The following is a 22983-nucleotide window of genomic DNA, read 5'->3' as shown; positions in this document are numbered from 1 at the left end:
AGTAGATCTCTAGGAACAGGATTGGACACCCCTGATTTAGTATACGTTTACACGACAACAATGTACAAAAACGTTTTTCATATATACAGATGACAACATTGTCAGAACGATCCCCGTCCACACGGATCTGCAAAAACTTTTAAAAACACTGTATTCTGCTGCCAGGCCAGTTGTTGGCGATGTCACTTTGTAAAGAAACACTACACGCCTATAGACCAAACACGTAATATGCTTTCACGCGGAGGAGGAGGAAGCAGCACCCACCACTGCATATTGGAGAGACTGCGGTGGAGAAAGTGAGCATTCAAATTCCTTGGTATTCACATATCTGAGGATCTCTCCTGGACTCTCAACATCACACACCTGGTGAGGAAATCCCGACAGCGGTTGTATTTCTTGAGAAGGCTGAGGAAATTTGGCATGCCAGGCAAAATCCTCAGCAGCTTCTACAGATGTGCAATCGAGAGTATCCTCACCAGCTCTATCACTGTCTGGTTCGGCAGTTCTACAGCACGGGACCGCAAGACTCTGCAACAGGTGGTGAGAGCAGCCGAAACCATCACTGGAACAGCCTTAACAACGCTGGAGAAGATCTACCAGATTAGGGTCAACTGGAGGGCCCGCAACATCATTTAGGACAGTAGCCACCCCCAGCATAACCTATTCACACTTCTACCATCAGGAAGACGCTACAGAAGTGTGAAAGCAAGGACAAAAACAGCTTTTACCCACAGGCCATCAGGCTTGTGACTGGCACTCACCCACTGCCCCTTCCCCCAACACTGCAAACTGCCCTCTGATCTTGAGAGGTGCAATGATCCACCCCACCTTACACACACACACACACACACACACACACACACACACACACACACACACACACACACACACACACACACGTGCACAGGAAGCGAACAACTACTGACAACCTACCTCTGCAGACTTTGCACTGACTCCTCATGTTTACAGGGCATATACATGCACAACCACTTACTTTTTGCACATTGTTATTTATGTCTTTTTGTCATTTATGTCACTTGTTATTGATGTCTTAGGGTGTTTAATTGATGTCTGATGTTGCTGGGAGGATTCGCAGAATAAGAATTTCATTGTACTGTTTCATGTACATATGACAATAAAACAGTTTGAAGTTTGAAGTTTGAATCCTGTTTTCAAAAGTTTGCATTTTCAGGCCCCCAGGACACCATTGTCGTGTAAATGAACGGCCAAAACGCATAAAAAGTTTTCTGTTTTTATTTGAAATCAGTGTCATGTAGAAAGTATTTGGGCTGTTTCTGTTTGCCACATGCTAGTGGAACAGGCCCATACAATTTTGCAAAAGTGGATTTGGTAGGACAACTTATTTATTTACATGTAAATGTAAGATGTAGAAGTTTAAATCTAATCTCTCTTTCTCTGAAACTAATCTCTCTTTCTCTGAAACTTGTGATGATGTGATAAGGATGCTCTAGACTAACGGTTTCATAATCAACCATCTGTTCATTTGATGTTGGAAATGGTAGGTTCACTTTCCAATGACACCAGTCCAAACAATACGGCATCCCATCGCAGGAAGAGGGCAGCAACATCCAGACCTGAGAGGGTGTGGCCTGAGGGTGTCATTCCTTATGTCATCAGTGGGAACTTCAGTGGTAAGTCACGTACACATAAACAGTTATTTATAGTGAAAAACAACAGCATATGATTGCATTGTATTGTAGGTTGTTGCAAGCAGGGCGGGGCCGAGAGCCGTGGGAGCGGAGCGAGGCAGGTGGCGCAAGTGCTAATGAGTGTCACCTGCTCGCCACACCGGCCTCGAGTCCCAGGGAGGAGCTCTGGAAGGATAAAAGGAGGATTGACTACAGTGAAGGACTCTCTCCTTTTATCCTTCCAGAGCTCCTCCGTGGGACTCGAGACCGGCTCATTAGCACTCGTGCCACCAGCCCCTCCCTCCTTTCCACATAAGTCCCAGACAGCAACATAGTGTCGGCCCAGATCCGGCCCACATCTGGGCCATGTGGAATCTAGATGTGGGCCGGATCTGGGCTGACACTATGTTGCTGTCTGGGATAGAAAGGGTTTGTGGAAGAAATTACATATTCATGTGTCTCCAATCGAGCCGCACCTTACACACATAATTTGCTTTAGACTAAAGATTATTTTTTACATGAGGGTGAAAGATTCCCCTGCACAGATTTTAAGATGGTCACACGAATTTGTAAAAAATGTAAGGCGGGACGGGACTTGATTTAGTTTTTGGGGAATTGATTGGATGGTTGTAGTTTGCTATTGGTGGAATTCATTTGAGTGACAGGTTGCCCCGCCCTCACACCAGTAAACACGTCATGAGAGAAGAGATGTCGTTTCAAGAAGAATGGGAATTTATTTTGTTTAAAGATTATGAGGTCACATGAATTTAAATAAATAATGGTGTACACAGATACATCATTTATGATAAATACTGCAATATTCCACAAAAATGAGAATGGTCAGTTTTGGTTTCATGGTGACTTTAAAAGTTTGGTCACACTGCTCACTCCTAGTCCATGTGTGTGTATTTGTGTGTTGTACAGGTAGCCAGAGAGCCATATTCAGACAGGCTATGCGACACTGGGAAAAACACACATGTGTGACGTTCATTGAGAGAACAGCAGAGGAGAGCTACATCGTCTTCACCTACCGGCCGTGTGGGTAAGTGTGTGTGTCGTAATGGGCTTGTTAGAGGATGTGTGCAAGCTTCACAGGGGTGTGTATGTGTTGCTGTGTGTGTCCATGTCTTGTGTCAATGTGAGAGAGTTTCCACAGCAGGAGGACGAAACCTTTGACTCTTCCAGGAAGGAATCAAGCTTGCTTCTCTTGCTCATGTGGAGCGTGTGCTTTTCACTCTTTTCTTTCCCTTCTTTTCAGTCTCTTCCTGATTTATCGCTCAAGTGGTTTTCCATCCTCTTCATCCGATCTGTTCCTCTGTTCCTGCTTATCTGCTTTGTGTGCCAACAGACGGATTTGTGTGTATCTGTGTGTGTGTGCCCTCGTGTCTTGACCCTTCGATTACTCTACGCTTCGCTGAGGAAACACCAGCCGTCTGTCTCACACTGTTCGCTACGGGACTGTCACCTGAACGTGTGTTTTATACTTGCACAATGGCTCTCCGTAGATGCTTCAATAGTTCAGACTCCAGCTTGACAATCACATCCGCTGGACACAAATCAGCCGCTGGAGACTGTGTTGGCACGTCGGTGTTGCTCTTAAGCTGCTTCTGTCTGCTGGAAAACTACAAGTTACACTGAAAAGAAAAGCCTACTGTAAAATTCTGACCTTAATTTTGCACCTTGAAGAAATAAGATATTGTTTGAAGGGTAATATTACACAATTTGTTACCTTAAAAGTGCAACATTATTATGACATTGTAGGACACACAGGAGCAGGTGGGATTTTATTGCAACTAATTTTGGAAAGTGTGTTGTTGCACTTCTTGAAATCATGAAAAATGTAGTCTGAAATCTCTAAAGCTTCTAACTTAATGTTCTAATCTCACATACTTGACAAAACAAATCCACTGAATGGATAGACAAATAAAAAGTGCACGTTTTCTTCATTGACTTCTATCAAAGGCAAGTCTTTAATATATATATATTAACTTGTAAACTTGTAAAGCACACTTTCATTCATTCATGCAAGTATAAACTAAAATAGTAATAGTATTTGTACTACTACTATAACTTAAAGCTGCAGTCCGTAACTTTTTTGGGTTAAAAATTATCCAAAATAAATGTTTGAGAAAGTACATAACCAGCCAGTGTTCAAAACTCTCTGCTTGCCTGAGCTCGATTCAAAACGGTAAGCTTGTAATAATGTTTTTAATTCCAGTGGTACTGGTGGATTTCCGCGGGAAATACACACAAAGTACACATAAAGAAGAGTCTCGGCTAGTAGGCTATGAGTGTGAGGATGTTGGAGGTGGAGATTTATAGCCTTTTCTCACAGCACTTGATATAATTAAACTTATCAATTTGATGGCGGATCCAGAAAGGTTCAAACGACAATCACCAGTGACAACTGGAGATTCACCTGTTGTAAAATGTAAAAGAATTCGGACTTCGGATTGGCTACAGAAAAAAAGAGACTGCAACCGGCCCATGCGAAAACAAGGACAAATATCGGAAGGGCATTAAATGTAATCACGCAATGCTGATGCTGTTAACATTAACAATTTGAGAGCAAAGTATAATTTGCACGGTTTGACGTGATATGATAAGCGATCGTTGGATTTAATCAGTGCGATTTACTGCAATGCTTTTTTCCCCTTAGTTGGTCAGAACAAAAGTGGATGTTACTTGTTCAGACGACATTTTCTGGTGAAAATTCTTATGTTGGTCATACAGTACTTCCAAAAAGTAGAATCTGTGATTGCGAATGCCAGGATCCACACCGGCGCGGCGACTGACAACCGCACATTCTCCTCAAAACATTGGATTCATCCGCGCTGTGCTGTGCCGAGGCACAACCCACTTAAGTTGATAATTCCGCGAATAACTGCAGTTGCAGATTTCGAACAGAGATGGCGACAAAGAGGAAAAACTACAGACTGCACCTAATGTATGTAGTAATAATGATAATGCATACAAGATAATGGCCGTTTCTCAATATGCGTTCTTGTCTGTACTTGTGTTCTTGTGGACTTGTGAAACGTCATCAGTCGCTGCCCAAGTACTGTCCCAATACATAAGTTTGAATTTTGGCAAGAACGGTTAAAAATCCCGGAAGTGTTCTTGACACGCCCATTTTACCGAGGATGCATAGGTTGGTAACTTGTGTGAATTTGACGGCAGAAATATCCCGGCATTCATTTCGGCATTCGAGAAAAGAGAGGCAGGTCAATACAGCAAGTCGTTTTTCTACAATTTCGTACGCTATTTCATCACTAAATTCACTTCTGAGAACATTTGATGCGAGAAATCAACTGTGTAGATTTCAAATATTGGCATTTTTAAGAAAATTTATGGCGAATCGAAAATGTGCTCTAACGTTTTCGGAAGTGAGAATCTCTTGTAGCTTTATTGTTATGAATATACGTACAGTTGTAGAGTAATCCCTTGAGCTGAGGGTAGGCTTGGGCGATAAAGCCTGGCTGTTATCGTCAATAATTCTCGTTATGTTTGGGTACTGCAGACGGCGTCTGTGCGGGGGTATTATTGCGCAATACCAGCAAGAACACATCGTCTTAAACTGTCAGCAGCGTTCTGTGTGCTCGTCACCTTGTGAGTTCATTCTTCCAAGAACAACTAGCAAGAGCGTTCTCCCCAAGAACACAAGTCCGTTCTTTGCATTCTTGGTTTTGAGAAACACTCAATGATAATAGATACATATCAGAGATTTTGATATGACCATTTCTCATCATCCTTCAAGAACAAATTATCCTAACTGTGCCATTCATATTCTATTAGTGTTGTAGTTATCATGTATATATTACTGTATATCAGCAATGTCACTGGTGTCAATTTTACTGCTCCCAGTGAATTTTAGGAGAAACAAAGTTGATACCAGAAATGAAATGTGATTTAAAGAGCAACATCTCAGAGCAATAAAAGTTTCCTTTAGGACGTCACATTCAGTTCACATAATAAGAGCATACAATGCTAGAAATTAAAAGTGAGGCAAATGCATAACTAATGATTAATGATTTCCTCAATGAGCTTGTTTGCAAATGAAGAAAGTCAGTCCTACTGACGGAGACAGATGTAGCAGACTGTTTGCTTTCTCACTGTTTAAGTAGATGTGCCATTGCGGTCGGGCAGCGAGGGGAACTTCATAAACTATACCACTGTGCAGGCTTTGCCAGGCGTTTTCAGGTCTGTGGAAGTACTGGTGTGTGTGTGGAGGTGACAGAACATTAAGATTTTTTTCCCCTTTACAGGCAGCATTAGTTGCCAATGTTCTGATGAGCCTGTGTGTGTGTGTGTGTGTGTGTTCAGGCGATTCCTCTCTGTGCTGTGCAAAGTTCAAGGCAGAGTTTCTGGAGCGAGCCGCTGGGTGCTCCATAATTAAAGACTGATCTTTTGCACCCACATGTGGGTTTGTGTGTGTGTGTGTATGTGTGCGCGCAGATCGCAGGCAAGCAAGCTCTCAGCAGTTTTTCTCCCACATATCTATCCCAGCGCTTTCAGAAAGGGATTGTTTGATTGTGTGTTTTGTGTGTCGGTGTGTGTCTTATCGCGCACAGGCACCCCGTTTCTCTCTGGATTTTGCAACACGTAGCTCTAAGCAAACTTACAAAACAAACGATGCATGACATTTTGTTCGAGTTCACTTTGTGTTCTGTGTCAGTTTGTAACTTCGCTTGCTTGTGTGTTGTGATCCAAGATAAGAACAGTATTTCACTTAAAAGGAACATTTTATGTAAATTTTTTTATTATATTATGAATAAAGAAAATGAAGCTTACTATATGCTTCTGTGTAATGTGAAAAAAAATATACTCTAAAAATGCTGGGTCATTTCAACCCAAATATTAGTCAAATATGGACAAACCCAACCGTTGGGTTAAAAAACGGCTAGGTTTGTCCATATTTGACTCAAATTTGAGATTAGAGTGTATGTATTTAAACAATGATTATTACATAAAGTATTTATACATTATGGTACTACTGTATTTGTTTTACACAATGTAATTTATGCAAATTATGTTATACTGTAAGAAAAAAAGTGTGTCCTAGCGGTAATGAAATTAGATTTTTTTCGTTTTATAGTAATGACATTTTTTGTGTGGAAAATATGCTTAATTGTCATGAAAAAAATGCAAAATTGGTCCTAAAATAGGTTTAATTTTATATATGTATTAAATTGAGTAATTATACATTAAATATATGAATATTATATGAATTACAATATGAATATTTATACAGATTAAAAATGAATTGTAATAATATTTATAATAACGATAATAATATAATATTCCCTTTGATTTTTGGATGAAATATAACCCAGACGTATCTGTGTGATATTCAACCAATCATCATGATAAATGCAATACACATCTTATACAATATGACAAACATGACTGAAAGATAATGACAAGGATGTCAGTCACAACAAGACCTTTTATGAGGTTTTACACAAAAAATCATTTTGTGACCAATGAAATGTTTAATATTTCCGTTTGTTTGATTCATGCAGTATTAAGTGGAATATTAATTGTGATGTCGATGAACCTCTGCAGGTGCTGTTCATATGTTGGCCGGAGAGGAGGGGGTCCGCAGGCTATATCCATCGGGAAGAACTGTGATAAGTTTGGAATTGTGGTGCATGAGCTCGGTCACGTGATCGGATTCTGGCATGAGCACACGCGACCCGACAGAGACGAGCATGTCAGTATTATACGGGACAACATTCAGCCAGGTAGGAAAAAACAGTCAAATATTGCTCATGTTTGCCTGAAATGATCCGTATTGGAGGTTCAGATTACACGTGTAACTAAATACTGTCATGGTCATTTGTAGAGGTGAGGTCAGCACTCCACCAACAAGCATAAAAGACGATTTTGTACCATCGTTCAGGGAAAACAACCCGATTGTACAACACGGCCCAAATTCTGCACTGCTGACCTCAGCAAAAATCCACCTGTGTACTCATTTCTTATCATGAATGTTGGGCAAAATATTTGTTAGTTTTACTTAATACAGTTTTACTCTGACTGTTGGTTGCAACATTATGATTAATATACAGTTATACCTCAAATGTACTGACACTCATTTTCAAACCGCGTTTTGAGACTGTCTTTGGTTCACTGCAGTTTTAAAGAGAAAATACTCAGCAATGGTGTCGACTTATGAATTTACACATGGTTTGTCTTAAAGCAAATTAAAAACACCACATAGACATATAAACAACATTCAAATCTTGATTTTCACCACAGAGGGACAGAGTAAATAGTTTAATTTGGGATATTTGGCCAGGCTGTCATACAAAGAAATTATGAACACAAGCAAAAACAAGACAGAACCAGTGATACATACATTATCATACTTTGGGCCAGATTTACGAACAGCCTGCGTCAGCACAAACCCTCTTTTGGCGTTAAAAAACTAGGCTATGTCAGGGTTTACCAAAGACACGCAGTGAAAAATTAGCGCTGAAAAGGCATGAACAGGGTTATTTTTTATGGCTGACCTTCTTGCATATGCAGTACTTAAATGAATCATGGAAGATGATTTACTAAGGATTGTGCTAGTCGAGTTACTGGTATTTGCGCCATTTACCGTCCAAAAAAACACTAGTTTGCCCTGTTTAGTAAATCTGGCCCTTTATATGATAAAGCAATGCATGCATTCCTCTGCATACAGGTTACCTGTATGAACATGAGGAGAACTGACTTCATCCACTAAAAATAGCCAAAACACCACCTTATCAATAGTAACTGAGCTAAAATGATGGAGCAAAGTTAATTTAAAAAAACGATCATTTGTTTGCAGAAGTTATTTGTTTTATGGCATTTTGTATCAAATGCAGTGAAGTTCAGTAGTTTAATGAAGTGTTCAGATATTTCCACGGTCCCTGTACACCTAGAAATATCTCAACAATGGACCAGCTGTGCACCTAGATGTAGATCCCAAAAATCCTTCACAACTTTTTAGGCAGCATTAATGAACAAGATATCCTGAAACGATGACTGTCGTTAGACATCTGTGGAAAAGAATCTCATTACATCCTCATTATACGGCACAAACTGATTCTCAGCAGAGGCATGCATTCAGACATTTGCTTGGAAAATGTCTGTGGCTTTAGAAATTAATGTGGCTTTAGAAAGCTAATGATATAACTTATATTAAATTTATCAGTGTTTTACCCTCTTAATTATATTAAATATTTTAATATAAGAAGAATTTAATATAAGAAGAAATGTGCTTCAGTGTTTCTGGTGTTGCCATGCTAACCACCCAGTATTTGTAAGAACATAAAAAGATTCAACAGCTGAGATGCAAACCAAAGAAGTTCCAAAGACATTTGACGAACAGAACTGGAATAATGTGTCCCTGAACAAAGAGGGAGTCGATATCAAAAGTAGCAGTCAGTATGTGGTGTTTCCACCAGCTGCTTCCAGCGCTACAGTGCATCTCATCCTCATGGACTGCACCGCGCTTGCCAGCTCCTGCTGTGAGACGCTGCTCCACTCTTCCACCAAGACGCTTGTCAGTTCTCCAACACGGTTGGGGGATGTTACAGACATTGCATGTTGTTGCTCTGTTCACATCTGCAGGTCTATGGCACGTTCACACAGGTGATCAGGGACCTCTGTGTCTTAAAGGAGCCGTATGTAAGATTGTGGCCAAAACTGGTACTGCAATCACTTTCAAATTACTGTAGAGCGGTGTATCCCCTCCCCCTCCCCCCTGACTCGAGGTTGCCAGATAGACTGCAGGATCCAGCAGAGCTGAGCTGGCAACCCGGATGCCGAAACACTACTGACTTCGTGATTGGTAGATAGGTGGAGGGTGGAGCATCAGGCCAAAACACAAGATGACAACATCAACATCAGACAATATCCTGGCCGTACTACTGTTGTCAGTGATATAAGTATTTGAAATGAACATGATTTCTTAATGTCTAGTGACATATCAGGGCCATTTTATGATTAATTGAAATACATTTCTTACATACAGCTCCCTTAAAGGGATACTCCACCGTTTTTTCATATTAAACTATGTTATTCCCTTAACTAAGACGAATGAATGAATGAATGAATGAGACATTTATATAGCGCTTTCATATGTACTACTGTACACCCAAAGCGCTTTACAATCATATCAGGGGTCTCTCCTCAACCACCACCAGTGTGCAGCATCCACTTGGATGATGCGACGGCAGCCACAGTACAGCGGCGCCAGTGCGCTCACCACACACCAGCTATAGGTGGAGAGAGAGTGATAGAGCCAATTCAATGTAAGGGGATTATTTGGAGGCCATGATTGGTAAGGGCCAATGTGTGGAATGTGGCCAGGACACCGGGGTTACACCCCTACTCTTTACGAGAAATGCCATGGGATTTTTAATGACCACAGAGAGTCAGGACCTCGGTTTAACGTCTCATCCGAAGGCGAGTTGATACATACCTCTCTCGTCTCAGTGCGTGCACTCAATCGCTCTGTCTTGCGGCGAAACTTTGTTAGCACTTAGCTTAGCCCAGTTCATTCAATATGGGCCAAGCAGAGAAGCTACCAAACACCTCCACGTTTTCCCTATTTAAATACAGTTACTCGCGTAGTGTAACTCGACCTAGGACGGTGACACAAAACAAAACGTTGCGCTTTTCTAAGCGTGTAAAATGGATAACTATATTGTATGGCGGAATACCATAGCAAGTGCTTGTAAGCACTTCGACTTGGCGCAGTAATATCTTCACTCGTGAAAAATCCTCTCACCGGCCCCCGCTCCCTCTAGTGAAGATATTACTGCGCCAAGTCGAAGTGCACGCACTGAGATGAGAGAGGTATGTATCAACTCGTCTTAGTTAAGGGAATAACATAGTTTAATATGAAAAAACGGTGGAGTATCCCTTTAAGTCTGTGAACTTAATTGTCCACCGCCTGTAAGCCTTTAGGGTCTTAAAGGGTTAGTTCACCCAAAAAGAAAACATTCTGTCATTGATTTCTCACCCTCATGTCGTTCCAATCCCGTGAGACATTTGTTTATCTTCGGAACACAAAGATGAAGATCTTTTTAATGAAATCTGAGAGCTTCTGTCCCTCCACTGACAGCTACGCAACTACCACTTTCAAGCCACAGAAAGGTAGTAAAAACATCATTAAAGTAATCCATGTGACTCCAGTGGTTTAATCTCAATTTTATGAAGTGATGCCAGTCTTTGTTTGTACAAAAAAACAACAACAACAAAAAAACATGAATGACCACTTCATTTATAAAATATTAATCTCCAACGCAAGTTGAAAAAATTCCCTATTTAAGGGTATGGGGGGGGCGAGTTCGGATACAGCCATTGGATACAGCCATTGGATACAGCCATTGGTTGCAGATCTTTCCAATAAAGATCTGCAAGTCTTATTTGAATTTTGCATAATTATTTATATACCATGGTCTGTCTGAATATTTGATTCTGATTGGCTGGAAGGTGTGCAGTAAAACTGTTTAATGCACAAGTAGTTCCAAGTCAATTTAATCGCCCTTCTATATTAATGTGTTGTTTTCCTTGAAACGCGCGCACACACACACACACACACACACGTACGTCACTGGCACACAGATTAGAGATTGCGCTGCATGCACACAGAAATATTCAGGAGCACAGAAACTTGTTAATACTGCCCCGCAACTTTTATTAATAAAATAGCTTCGCTATTGAATGGATTACTACTGAATGCATGATATTTCTCTGCAACAAGGGGTTATATCACTGGTTTTGAAGTTATTAAACTCACAGCTTCATTGTTTGTAGAGAGAGATGCTGAACAGACTCACACATACATCTCTCATCTCTCTCTAATTAATTCAAATAAATTCTATAATTAATGAGCCGTAACTGACGAAATTAATCGTAAATTTTATCAACAACAACTTTAACTTGTCAATGCTGGCAAATGATCATGATATAAGCGGGATAATCCACGACTAGCTGTGCATTAAACGATTTTAATGTACTACATGGATGCAAAGATCCTTTCTCTGCGGAGTGCATTAAAATCATGTAATGGACAGCTAGCTGTGGATTATTTCTTACTTAAAATGCAGTATCCTGAAAAGTTGTTTCTTTTTTTCTTGTTGCTGAGTTTATAATAATAAAGAGAATAATGAAATAATCCATAAAATGTGATAATGTAATAATGATGAATCCATAAAAACAATCTTTGAAAAAACAAGCAGACAGCCTCTTTTGTTGACAATGACTGTATGGACTCTTACAGTTCACATCACTTCCTGCCTCAGTCTCATTCTTGGTTTCATCTCATAGGACAGGAGTACAACTTCCTGAAGATGGAGCCTGGTGAGGTGGACTCACTCGGAGAGGTCTATGACTTCGACAGCATCATGCACTATGCAAGAAACACCTTTTCCAGGTTAGAATCTGCTCTTAGGAATATTGTCTTATTGTTCATAATTTCACTCATAATGTCCACTCCTTCACTAATCATATACAATATATAAATGACATAAAAATTATATAGATCATATACATACATGCATGCATACATACATATATACAGTTGTAATCAAAAGTATTCAACCCCATTGCAAATCAGCTTTATTGGCAAAATTTGAATGAATATTTTGCAATGAACAAAAAAAAAAAAAAATTGAAATAATTCAACAGAACAAATGTTTCAAGTGGTTTCCCCAAATTCAACTGAAAATGCATTTGTTAATGACTTCCGCAGTCTCAAAACTACTCATCCCCCTGAATAGAACCCCTCACAATAGCACAAATCTACAAAACAGGTGTTGTCTCAAGCACACCTGATGCAACTAATCAAGGGCTTCATTAGTTTCACCAGGTGTGCTTGAGCAAGAACACATCAAATATCTGAACTGGCTAGGTTTGTTGAGTGTCACGTTTGACTGCATGTTAGAAATATGGCAAAAAAATGGTCCAGAAGATATCATTGCCCTTCATAAACACGAAACAGGATACAAAAAGATGGCGAAGGCACTAAATGTTCCTAGAGACACTGTTGGAAGCATAGTTCACAAGTTCAAAGTTAAAGGAACAGTGGTTACACTACCTGGACAGGGCAGAAAAAGCTCTCAATGGCTGCAAGCAGATTTCTGAGAAGGCATGTTCAGAAAAACCCTCGAGTGACTGCAAAAGACCCTCAGCAAGACTTGGTGGCAACAGGCACTGAGGTTTCAGCTTGCACATTAAGGCGCGTACTAAACACATGAGGTTTCCATGCCAGAACTCCAAGACTTATACCACTACTGACCCAAAAGAACAAGAAAAGTGCTCAAAAACATATATATAAGCCACAGAAGTTTTGGGATTCTGTTTTGTGGAGCGATTAAACTTTTCGGTATATATGGAGGAAGAAGAGTGAAGCTTATGCTGAAATGAACACTCTGTCTACAGTTGAGCAAGTTCTGGGGCTGCTTTGTATCCTCTGGCACTGGAAACCTGCAGCGTGAGGAAGGCAAGATGGATTCATTGAAGTATCATTGGATCTTCCAACAGGACAATGATCCCAATCATACCTCAAATTCCACCAAGGCTTGGTTGCAGAAAAAGTCCTGGAAGATTCTACAGTGGCCATCATAGTCAGCTGGCTTGCACCCCATAGAAAATGGTTATACATCTTGTTTGCAGCAGGACATAACAGCAAAAGGGTGTTCTACTAAGTACTAAAGATGCTTGCCATGAAGGGGTTGAATAATTTTGACACTGCAGATGTCATTAAAAGTTACATTTTCAATTGAATTTGGGGAAACCATGTGAAACATTTGTCATGTTGAATAATTTTGTTTACAACTGTATATATCTCAAATAAATCACATAAAATGAAATAGAAACAATATTAACCACACAATTATTCTTAAATTTTTACATAGCAAATGATAAAAAAGACAAAAATCCAATTGACTTACATTGAAGGAAAAAATAATTAAGAAAAATGGGTCATTATTTACTCACCTTTGGTCCAAGACTGTATGCTGCTATTTTCGTGGAATATATAACTCTTTCAAAATTACAATAGTTCATGGTGACCATGATCTGGACTAGGACATGAGTTTCAGAATGAGGTAATATTATATCAGCTATATAATATCATATAGCTCGGGAATATGGCAGAGTTGTATTTAAGCTATTATATTTCTGCTTCCCCCACCCACCCCCTTTTTTTTTTTTTTTTTTTTTTTTTTTTTTACTTTTTTTTTATCCTTGTCACTGTGAACTGTTTGGCAAGAGCTACATAACAATTCTTCAGAAATGTTTAGTGTTCCAAGCAAAAATATATTAGCACACAGGTTTGGAATGATGAAGGTGAATAAATAACAAAATGATTTTCATTTTTGGGTGAAGAAAATCACTGAGTTCTAATTGTTTTTTTGGAGCAGGTTTTTGCGTTCCACTACACTGCTCTTTAATAGTTTTGTTCATAAACATGTGCTAGACGGATGGCTCTGAAAAAACAGTGGGACCGGATGCAACTGTCAGTTTTATTACACCAGTATGTCAAGTTAAAAGAAGAGCAAATGCTAAAAACGGATCTCAAGACATTGCATTTCTCTGGTCTGCGGCTCTCATTTTTAAATGCAAGAACATGTTGCATTATGAACGGCCCCTTAGGGGTAAGAAACCACCTTGAAATGCCCTAGCATGAAACCAGAACACGCGAGCAACTACATAACAACATGCTGAAAACAATTACCTAACGTGCAACAGAACCTTGGTAAATACCGACAACACTCAGTGAATTTTTCATGGGCAGACAAAACTATAATATAATAATTTTGTCTTTTATACTTGTAATAGTCATAGTTCAATCAGCTATTCACATTGTTTGAATATTAATTATTTTTTGTTGAGGATCCCTCACTTTCCTCAATTATTCCTCATCATGAATAATTAAAGTGTCCCTATTATGCTATTTTAAAGTTTCCTAATTTCCTATAATAGGTTTTCATGCATCCAAGGTCAAAACTTTCATTTTCTTATAATATACATCACAAATCACCTCATTTCTCAAAGAGTCTGAAAACGGTTTGTTCGAAGATTCAGTCTCTCTAAACCCCTCCTTTCTAAGAGCCTCCTCTGCTCTGATTGGTCAGATGGTTCAGTCTGTTATGATCGCTTACAGCGCGTGTCGGAAACCAAATTCTTCCAGTCTCAGCTGCAACTACAGTGTTTGAGGGCGGGGTCAAATTAAACTGTTTGCGGGCAGCCAATGAAGACCATAGGCTGGCATTATGCAAATTTGTTGCATTGTTACATAGGTTTGTAACAGGAAGTAAGACTGGAATTGCTGACGACTAATTTCGTCAGTTCAGAATCGATTCTTTCTTTTAAGAGAAAATAACTTTGACCATTAAAACTTTGCTGACCTTTTACATTCACAAACAGCTATGTTACACACTGCATGAAAGGTTACAGTTGAAAAAGCATAATGGGCCTAGATGCGCAGTTTTATTCACACTCAGACTTCTTATTAGTTTCCTCAGGGTGACCTTTGAATGTGGCATCAGCACTTTGAGGCGGGCATGGATGGCTATCTGAGCATCTCGCTCCTCTTTCACTCGTTCTGCTGAGCTTTCACAACGCCGCTATTGTGCTTCTCGCGTGCCTGTCAGTTGTTCGGAGAGTAATCTGAGCCAGTCCGTTTTTGTGTGTGGAAAGGTTCGGTGCAGACATCATCTAGCTTCAGTTCTGTTGATGATCCGATCTCTCGACGCCAGCTTAATGTAATTAACTTCCTGTTTCTTCTCGTGCCTCTGTGACTATAAAGGTGGGCGGTAGGACAAAACCTCATGGTATGATTTTGTTTCACAGCAACTATATATACATGTCTAAAAGTCTCTTCTGCTCACCAAGGCTGCAAACGTTAGCCGGCTGTTTATTATCATGTTAATTATTGTGCTTTTTAGCCAAGATACCATACTTTTTCTTCCATTATTGAATAACTGTTGCTTTAATTACATTGAACAAAACTGAAAATCATTAACAAGACCTGTGTCTCAATAATTTTAGTGATTTTCATTTGCTACTTAAATCTACAACATTTTAAAAAACATTAGATATTAGATCATATTAGCACAGAATAAACTTTGCGTTGCTGTCTGCGATCGCGTCAAGGATCAGCCAAATTTCCACGCGCATCATCAAGCACGGTTGTTAAAGGTGCAGTATGTGAGATTGACAACTAGCGGTTGAAATGGGTACTGCAGTCTAAATTAAAAATATTGCAGTTCGTTGTTTCACGCCCCCTCCTGCTCAGACTTGACGCTCACACGGGTTGCCAGATTGAGGACACGCAACAGGAACGAGCGCAATTGACAATGGAATGAGAGGAGACTTACACACTGTAAGTTGATGAGTTGATTTATTGATTTATGATGAGTTGATATCACGTTTTAATATGCTCCCTTTCATAGAAATTCTTAGATGGGTGTGGAGGCTTTTTAGGTCGGGTAGTATCTACCATGTTCTCTGGCTACCATGGCTGCAATATGCTGTGTTTTCCGCCCACTGGCAACCCTGAGGTGTCGAAATACTATTGGGTAAATAAGCAACGTGCGGTATCGCACAGACCAAAACAAAAACAGACATTCTGACACAGAACGCACATTTCAAAGTAAAATAACTGGCTTTAGAAGTGTTTTTCAGAGAAAGAGTATGTGAACTATGTTATCTAAATGTCTGCAAACATATTATGGTATTTTTATGCTTTAGTACAGTCAAAAACTTACATACAGCACCTTTAAGAAAAGTGCTGAGGTGAATTTTTTGTGCCATGTAGTGGTTTAATAGAGAATAAAGTAAAATGCGCCTTTAGTTCTGTTGTACCCGATCTATCATGGTATAGATTTATCAAAATCTCTATTGTTAAACATATTTCTACTGTCGCACAGAATAAAACCACCATACTGCCAGTACCATTTGATGGAGCCAATAAACATGGGCAAGGGTTTAAAGATTAGGCTTTATTCAGCTTTCCACCAGATTTACTTTTACTGGGCCAGAGAGAAAAAGAGAAACAGCCTTTCGTTCATGACGTGTGCTGTTTTTGTTTTTTGAGGGTCTAGCATTGGTGACTTGAGCATTGATCCTCACAGAAGTTTAGTTTGACACAGCAGCAGCAGCACAAATATAGACAGATAGCATTAAATATAATTGAAATTTGTGCAGAAAAGATAATTTCTATCACCATTTTAACACTTCTATTCATATGTGACAGGAGGAAATGAGATTTAAATTGGTGGTGTATTTTCAGCATTGATCTTAAGACATTTAACTGAATCATGACGCTATTAATGTAGAAGCATTTTTATTTGTCTGTAAAAAACACTAATGTTTTATCATCTCTGTGTCTGAACTGTCCCCTGTTGGACTGACTGACCTCTTTTTTCATCCTCAGATGAGATCACGCACACGTACATTTATACACGTACACACACACACACACACACACACACACACACTCTCACTCACACTCATTTCTGTTGATGACGTCTGTGAAACCACTCAGAGTTATCCTGTCATTTAGCAAAGTGTACTCTGTTATCACTGTGGCTCTGACTTGGCTAGCTTCATGTTAGACACTATTTGATCATTTTTTTTCGTTTTCAGTTGTTTTTCTGCAGTTCACCTGTTTCTGGAATTGTCTTTTTGACATATCTTTTTAGCAATAGCAAAATCCAAGCGAGAACTAATCCAAATCAAGTTTTACCACACTTTTAGGTATGCTAATTCTAATCTAGACTACAATTTAAAGTGTAACTTTACCGGTTTTCAACCCGTTTTGTGTTATTATTACAGTGTCGGTTGTTTATGTAAATGAACAATGTTTACTTGTTCTCCGTGTTACAGTACCTGGGGAGATAAATTCACGTTTATTTGTCAGCAAAAGTCCACCGGATGATGTAAAGTGATTTCATGAGGACTACAGATTATCCTTCCGCATTTTTGTGTCCCCGCCCACGGACAGTCGGATCGACAGAGGGTTATTAATAGAACAGTTATTGTAAGGGTAGGTTTATCACTGAAAATTGTATTGTAGTTTTTCTGCTCTTTAAACAGCATTATGGTACAAATGGAACACTGTGGCAATAGCTTTCTTACCTTTACGCAATGGCGTTTTGCTTCGGGTGTAACTGACAGAACTACAGTTTCTTTCCCTTCCTAAAACACTGTGTTCGTGGTGATTCAGTTTGAAATGTTGACTACAAACATGGAGGATTTTCAGATTTCCAGTGCTGTCTTCTCTCCATGTTTATGATTCTTCGCAGCCTTAGTAACTAGTAACTTAGTAACAATAGTAACTCACTCCCGCTAAACATTTACTCTTTGAATTCTTGCACCTGGGAATAGTACAAGACGACGCCGTTATGACTAAAAGTTTGCTGAGAAGTATTTCCTACTAAAGCATGGTGGTATTTGACTGATGTAAGCATATCCATAGCAGACTAGTGGGAATGGCCTTGGATGGCAACATGCCTGGTGCATTATGGGTATTGAAGTTTTTCTACCTATTTGGCAAAAGGGAAGACAACAGGCTTTTTTCTCTGTTTTCTCTTTTCAGGCAGCACTGATTTACATTTTTACATTACTGTTTAGCCAGCCAAGTTTTATTGAAAGCCCATTTTGTCAGCGGTGAAGTAACCCTTTAAGTGTGGCTGATTTTCAGTTTGCAAATGTACTTCACTAGTGTTGAGAGTGTACATACTTTTAAGATATATTAGCATGTTATAAAAATGTTATGATACCACAAAGCCCTCATGCTGTAAATTATTGTAACTCATATGTACTATATACACTACTGTTCAAAAGTTTGGGATCAGAAAGTCTTTTTTTAAGATATTAATACTTTTATTCAGCAAAGATTAATTAAAGTGGTCAAAAGTAACAGCATGTTACAAAATATTTTTATTTCTAATAAATGCTGTTCTTTTAAACTATCTATTCTTCAAAGAATCATGAAAAAAAAGAAGTTTTATGTCATGGTTTCCACAAATATAGTAAGCAGCACAACTGTTTTCAACAATAATAATCAGAAATGTTTCTTGAGCAGCAAATTATAAAATATTAGAATGATTTCTGAAGGATCATGTGACACTGAAGACTGGAGTAATGATGCTGAAAATTCAGCTTTGATCACAGGAATAAATTACATTTTATATTTATTTTTATCACAATATTCAAATAGAAAAAAGTTCTTTTAAATTGAAATAATATTTCACAATATTACTGTTTTTACAATATTTTTGATAAATAATTTCAGCCTTGGGGAGCAGAAGAGACTTATTTCACATATACAGTACATCTAGTAACTTTTTACATATATTACTATAATTTAATACACACTAATCATCCCATGTATTTTGGGATTTAGCCTATCTTCTCTTGAAGGATTTTTATATATATATATATATATATATATATATATATATATATATATATACAGGGTGGGCCATTTATATGGATACACCGTAATAACATGGGAATGGTTGGTGATATTAAAGTCCTGTTTGTGGCACATTAGTATATATTAGTACACACCACCCATCTTGAGGAGTTTGTCCCCTCACATATACTAATGTGCCACAAACAGGACTTTAATATCACCAACCATTCCCATGTTATTACGGTGTATCCATATAAATGGCCCACCCTATATATATATATATATATATATATATATATACAGTAGAAGGAAAAGAAATGTGAGCTGTAGATTGAGATGCCTCGTATTATTCTCAAAAGGCTCGGCTAATGGGATTGAGGAATGTTATTCCCATTTCATGTGTTTATCAAAAGGTTTTTTCTGACTAGTTTTGACAGCCTACAGCCAACATTCCCCCAGAGTACGGGTAACATGAGTCGAGGCACACGCAAACGCAGGTCTACACAGTCTCTATATGAGAACCATCTGTTTCCTCTTCTTTTGTTCTCGTTTTCCCCCTTTTACTCCCCCTCTGTATTACTTTTTTGAACAATTTGCAATTCTGTTAATACTTGTAGGATTACAGGTTCCAGTCCAATGTAAGTTCATGTTCCAGTCCCATATGATGTTTACATAGTTTAAGAGTTATTGGGAATATGAAATTGACTTTATTTTAACATATTATTTATTAAAACCAAGTGGAAAGTTGTTGTTGTTGATGTTTTTGTTGAAGTATTGCTTCAAAAAGAACTACAATAATACATTAAACAGCATATTTGTGCAGCTTCATGTAACTAGAAGTTGTTTGGCTTTTTGCATTGCCTCCCTTGCTTAATTACCAGTAAATGAGTCTGTTGTCAAATGTACAACTCTCATTTAGTTTAACATAAATAGATGGAGAGAAAGAGAGGGAGAGACATTGATCCCAGGGGGAATTTAGCGGATAATGTTATTTGATAGACACACTCGATCAGTCCTGTTTTGCATAATCACTTAAGCTCTCATCAAAAAACAAAAGGTTTAATCATAACATCCTGACCAATCAAACTCCTGCTAGTGCACATTTATATAGTAGTTTTACTGCTAAATATTGAACTGCTATTATAAATGAACTATTTAGCTACAAACAGACAAAGCATTTTGCTGCTGATTTACAATTAAGCAACATTATGATTGTGCTGATGTTAATGTGCTTTTTATTTGGCCCTTAAAGGTGCAGTAAGCTTAAACTCTGTTGATATTTGAAATCAACCCAAACAAACACACCCCTCCCTCAATTGCTCCACCCCCCAAATGCACAAGCACACAATCCAAGAGTGAATTTCTCTTTATCATAACAGATGCAAAGCAAAATAAAGCTTTGCAAAAATAATACAAAGCTGATGAACAAACAAGGAAGAACAAAAAATTAACATATAAAAAAATAAAATAAAAGCAAGTATATAAAAGCAAGAGTTGGTTGTCAGTCGCCAGCAGCACACACTCAAAACCAGTGTTACTCCCGTATGGAGCATAAACAAGGCAACATCTGGGTCCGTTTTCAGGCCTTCCCGCTTCAGTCTCTCCAGAACTGGAAAGATTTTCTAATATTAACACTGCCTGATCATAACCCATCTTTTTCCAATGATATTCCTCTGACCTTTTCTTTTTTATAATGTCTCTCAGCCATCTCTCTTTCTACAGTCTTCAAATCTCCCTCTTTCTCACTCTCTCTCCTCCCATGGGTGACACGCCCCCTACTGCTGATTGGCTCACTCTCTCCTCCCCCATCATGGGTGGCACGCCCCCTACTGCTGATTGGCTCACTCTCTCCTCCCCCATCATGGGTGACACGCCCCCTACTGCTGATTGGCTCACTCTCTCCTCCCCCATCATGAGTGTATACACCCCCTACTGCTGATTGGCTACAAGTTTTTTGTGAAGTTCAGTCCGATCCACTTTCAACAGCATTTTTCAGAAATCGCTTACTGCACCTATTTGTAACGAATATGTGTTGGTGACATAATAGGTGGGTGTGGCTTTGAGGCTCTGCCTTCTTTGACGTGGAAATCTGTTCTTATGTTCTTGGGATAACCCCATCTGTTTAAACCGTTTCAGAGTAAAGACAGGGAATGTGAAATAACAGTTTTTAGTAACCTCATTTGCCTTATTTTAGATACGCATCAAGATTTTAGCCCTGATTTTTACTCGCCGACAGTTTTGTGGAAATTGCCGACAAATGCCTGAAATCTGAGGCAAATTGGTGCTTGTTTACGTGACTGACAATCCCGTAGTGTGAATGATCAAAGACGTGATCTGAGAGAAGCGCAGATGTGTTGTTGATGCCTGTAAGATATTTAGCATGCTAAATATCTGGACCTGTCAAGAGTCCAGGAGTGTAAAATGTGTTTTGACTGGATATTACATCAGCGGCGACCTACAGCCAATGAGAGAGCAAGATGCAGGGCAAGGGAAAGTTCAGGGGGAGGAGTCAAAGATCTGCAACCAAACATCAGCAAACATGGCTTCTGCAAGCAACCATTCATAGTAGTATAGTAGTATTCTTCTTTTTTGCTTTTTCGCTGCAAATCAGTGCACATACAACTTGGATCGCAAGCATCTTGCAGGTTATGATTTTAGTATTATGCAAGAACCCTTGTCTCACGTGTGATTTCATGTATCACTCGCATGTGTTTGGTTGTGAAACCAAGTTTGTGGACCAGGCAGAGTTGTCAACGGTTCTTCCTATTAAAATGCTGTGTAATGCGTGATCCACTGTCGCCGATCCGTCGTGTGATGTACACACAACAGCAACTAATGGTACCCCAGACAGTCATGTGGTGTCTAGTGTGAGAAGAACAGCGATCGGACGATTTTGAAAATCTTGCAAATTTCCTGCGGAATTGGGCTACTTTTACACTGTCGGCACGGATTGTTTTTTTTTAGTCCGTGGGTTGAAGCGAACCCGCTCTGCCCAGAAGAGGATCTCCCCTGGATGGGCTAGTTTGGGTTTTTGTATAGCAATTGGGCTGGTTTTGTTACGCAAACCTGGCAACCCTGCTACAAGGACTAGTTTCTTAAACCATTTTCTGGGAGTGTGCTGGAAAACTCAATCCAAGAGTTAAGAATAGCACAACTTGTGGCTTCTTCCCATAATTATTAAATGATTACTAGATTTGGTGTACTTGAGGCATCTGGGTTGTATTTTACTCTTGAGTTTATCATATATTCCTCCTCTCCTGTACCTCCATTTGCTGTCCGTTATACCAGAAATTAAAGGGTAACTTACATGGATTTATTGTTCTATTCAAGAATCTTGACTTTGCAAGAAGGACATCAGAAACTTCACAGCAACTTGAGAGAAGCTAACAGTCCCTGCGTTCTGACTGGCTGCTCTGTTTGTCCACTGTCCTGTTGTCTTTTTTTCCCATCATCCCTGCTGTGTTTGCAGAGTACTCGTACTGTAAATCTCCGTGGGAAGACAGGTTCTTTGATTGCACTTGTATCGGGAGGATTTCATGGCCTTCCCTCAGGTTTTTTTTCTTTGAAACATTTCTCCCCGAGAAGCGGGTGAGCCCTCCTAGCTTTTTGTCTGGGGCATGTTTTCCGACCTCCTCCTTTGTCTCCTGGCCCCCGTTCCACCCACCCTACTCAGGGAAGTTTTTCTTCTTGAAACTGGTACCGGCAAGTTGAGCCAAAAGCAAATAAAGAGCTTGCAGTATGTCTTCAGTGTGAGATGACACCAGCCGAGCGCTAGCGCTCACCCACACATCTACTGTTCTGCTCTATACTCACAGACCGACAACAAGGCTGAAGCTTAGGTCACATTTGACCCCAAAATCAAAAGAGACAAACATTATTTTACATAAATAAAATGAAGCGACAATTGGAAATTACATTTCCTCATTT

At 39.3% G+C, this 22983-nt stretch overlaps 1 protein-coding gene across 1 annotated transcript in view; it reads left to right on the top strand.

Annotated features, from left to right (window-relative positions):
• Window positions 1–22983, top strand: part of bmp1a (bone morphogenetic protein 1a) — an 88033-nt gene that overhangs the window by 28603 nt on the left and 36447 nt on the right. The window contains exons 3-6 of the mRNA XM_084087304.1: window positions 1524–1652; window positions 2574–2691; window positions 7215–7393; window positions 11958–12063. Of these exons, the coding sequence (XP_083943430.1) occupies window positions 1524–1652; window positions 2574–2691; window positions 7215–7393; window positions 11958–12063 (532 nt within the window). The remainder of the gene's footprint in view (window positions 1–1523; window positions 1653–2573; window positions 2692–7214; window positions 7394–11957; window positions 12064–22983) is intronic.

The sequence above is a fragment of the Abramis brama genome, assembly GCF_963993115.1.
Source record: "Abramis brama genome assembly, chromosome: 16".
NCBI lineage: Eukaryota > Metazoa > Chordata > Actinopteri > Cypriniformes > Leuciscidae > Abramis > Abramis brama.
Note: the sequence above shows the minus strand (reverse complement) of the source record. Positions and strands in the feature narration are given on the sequence as shown.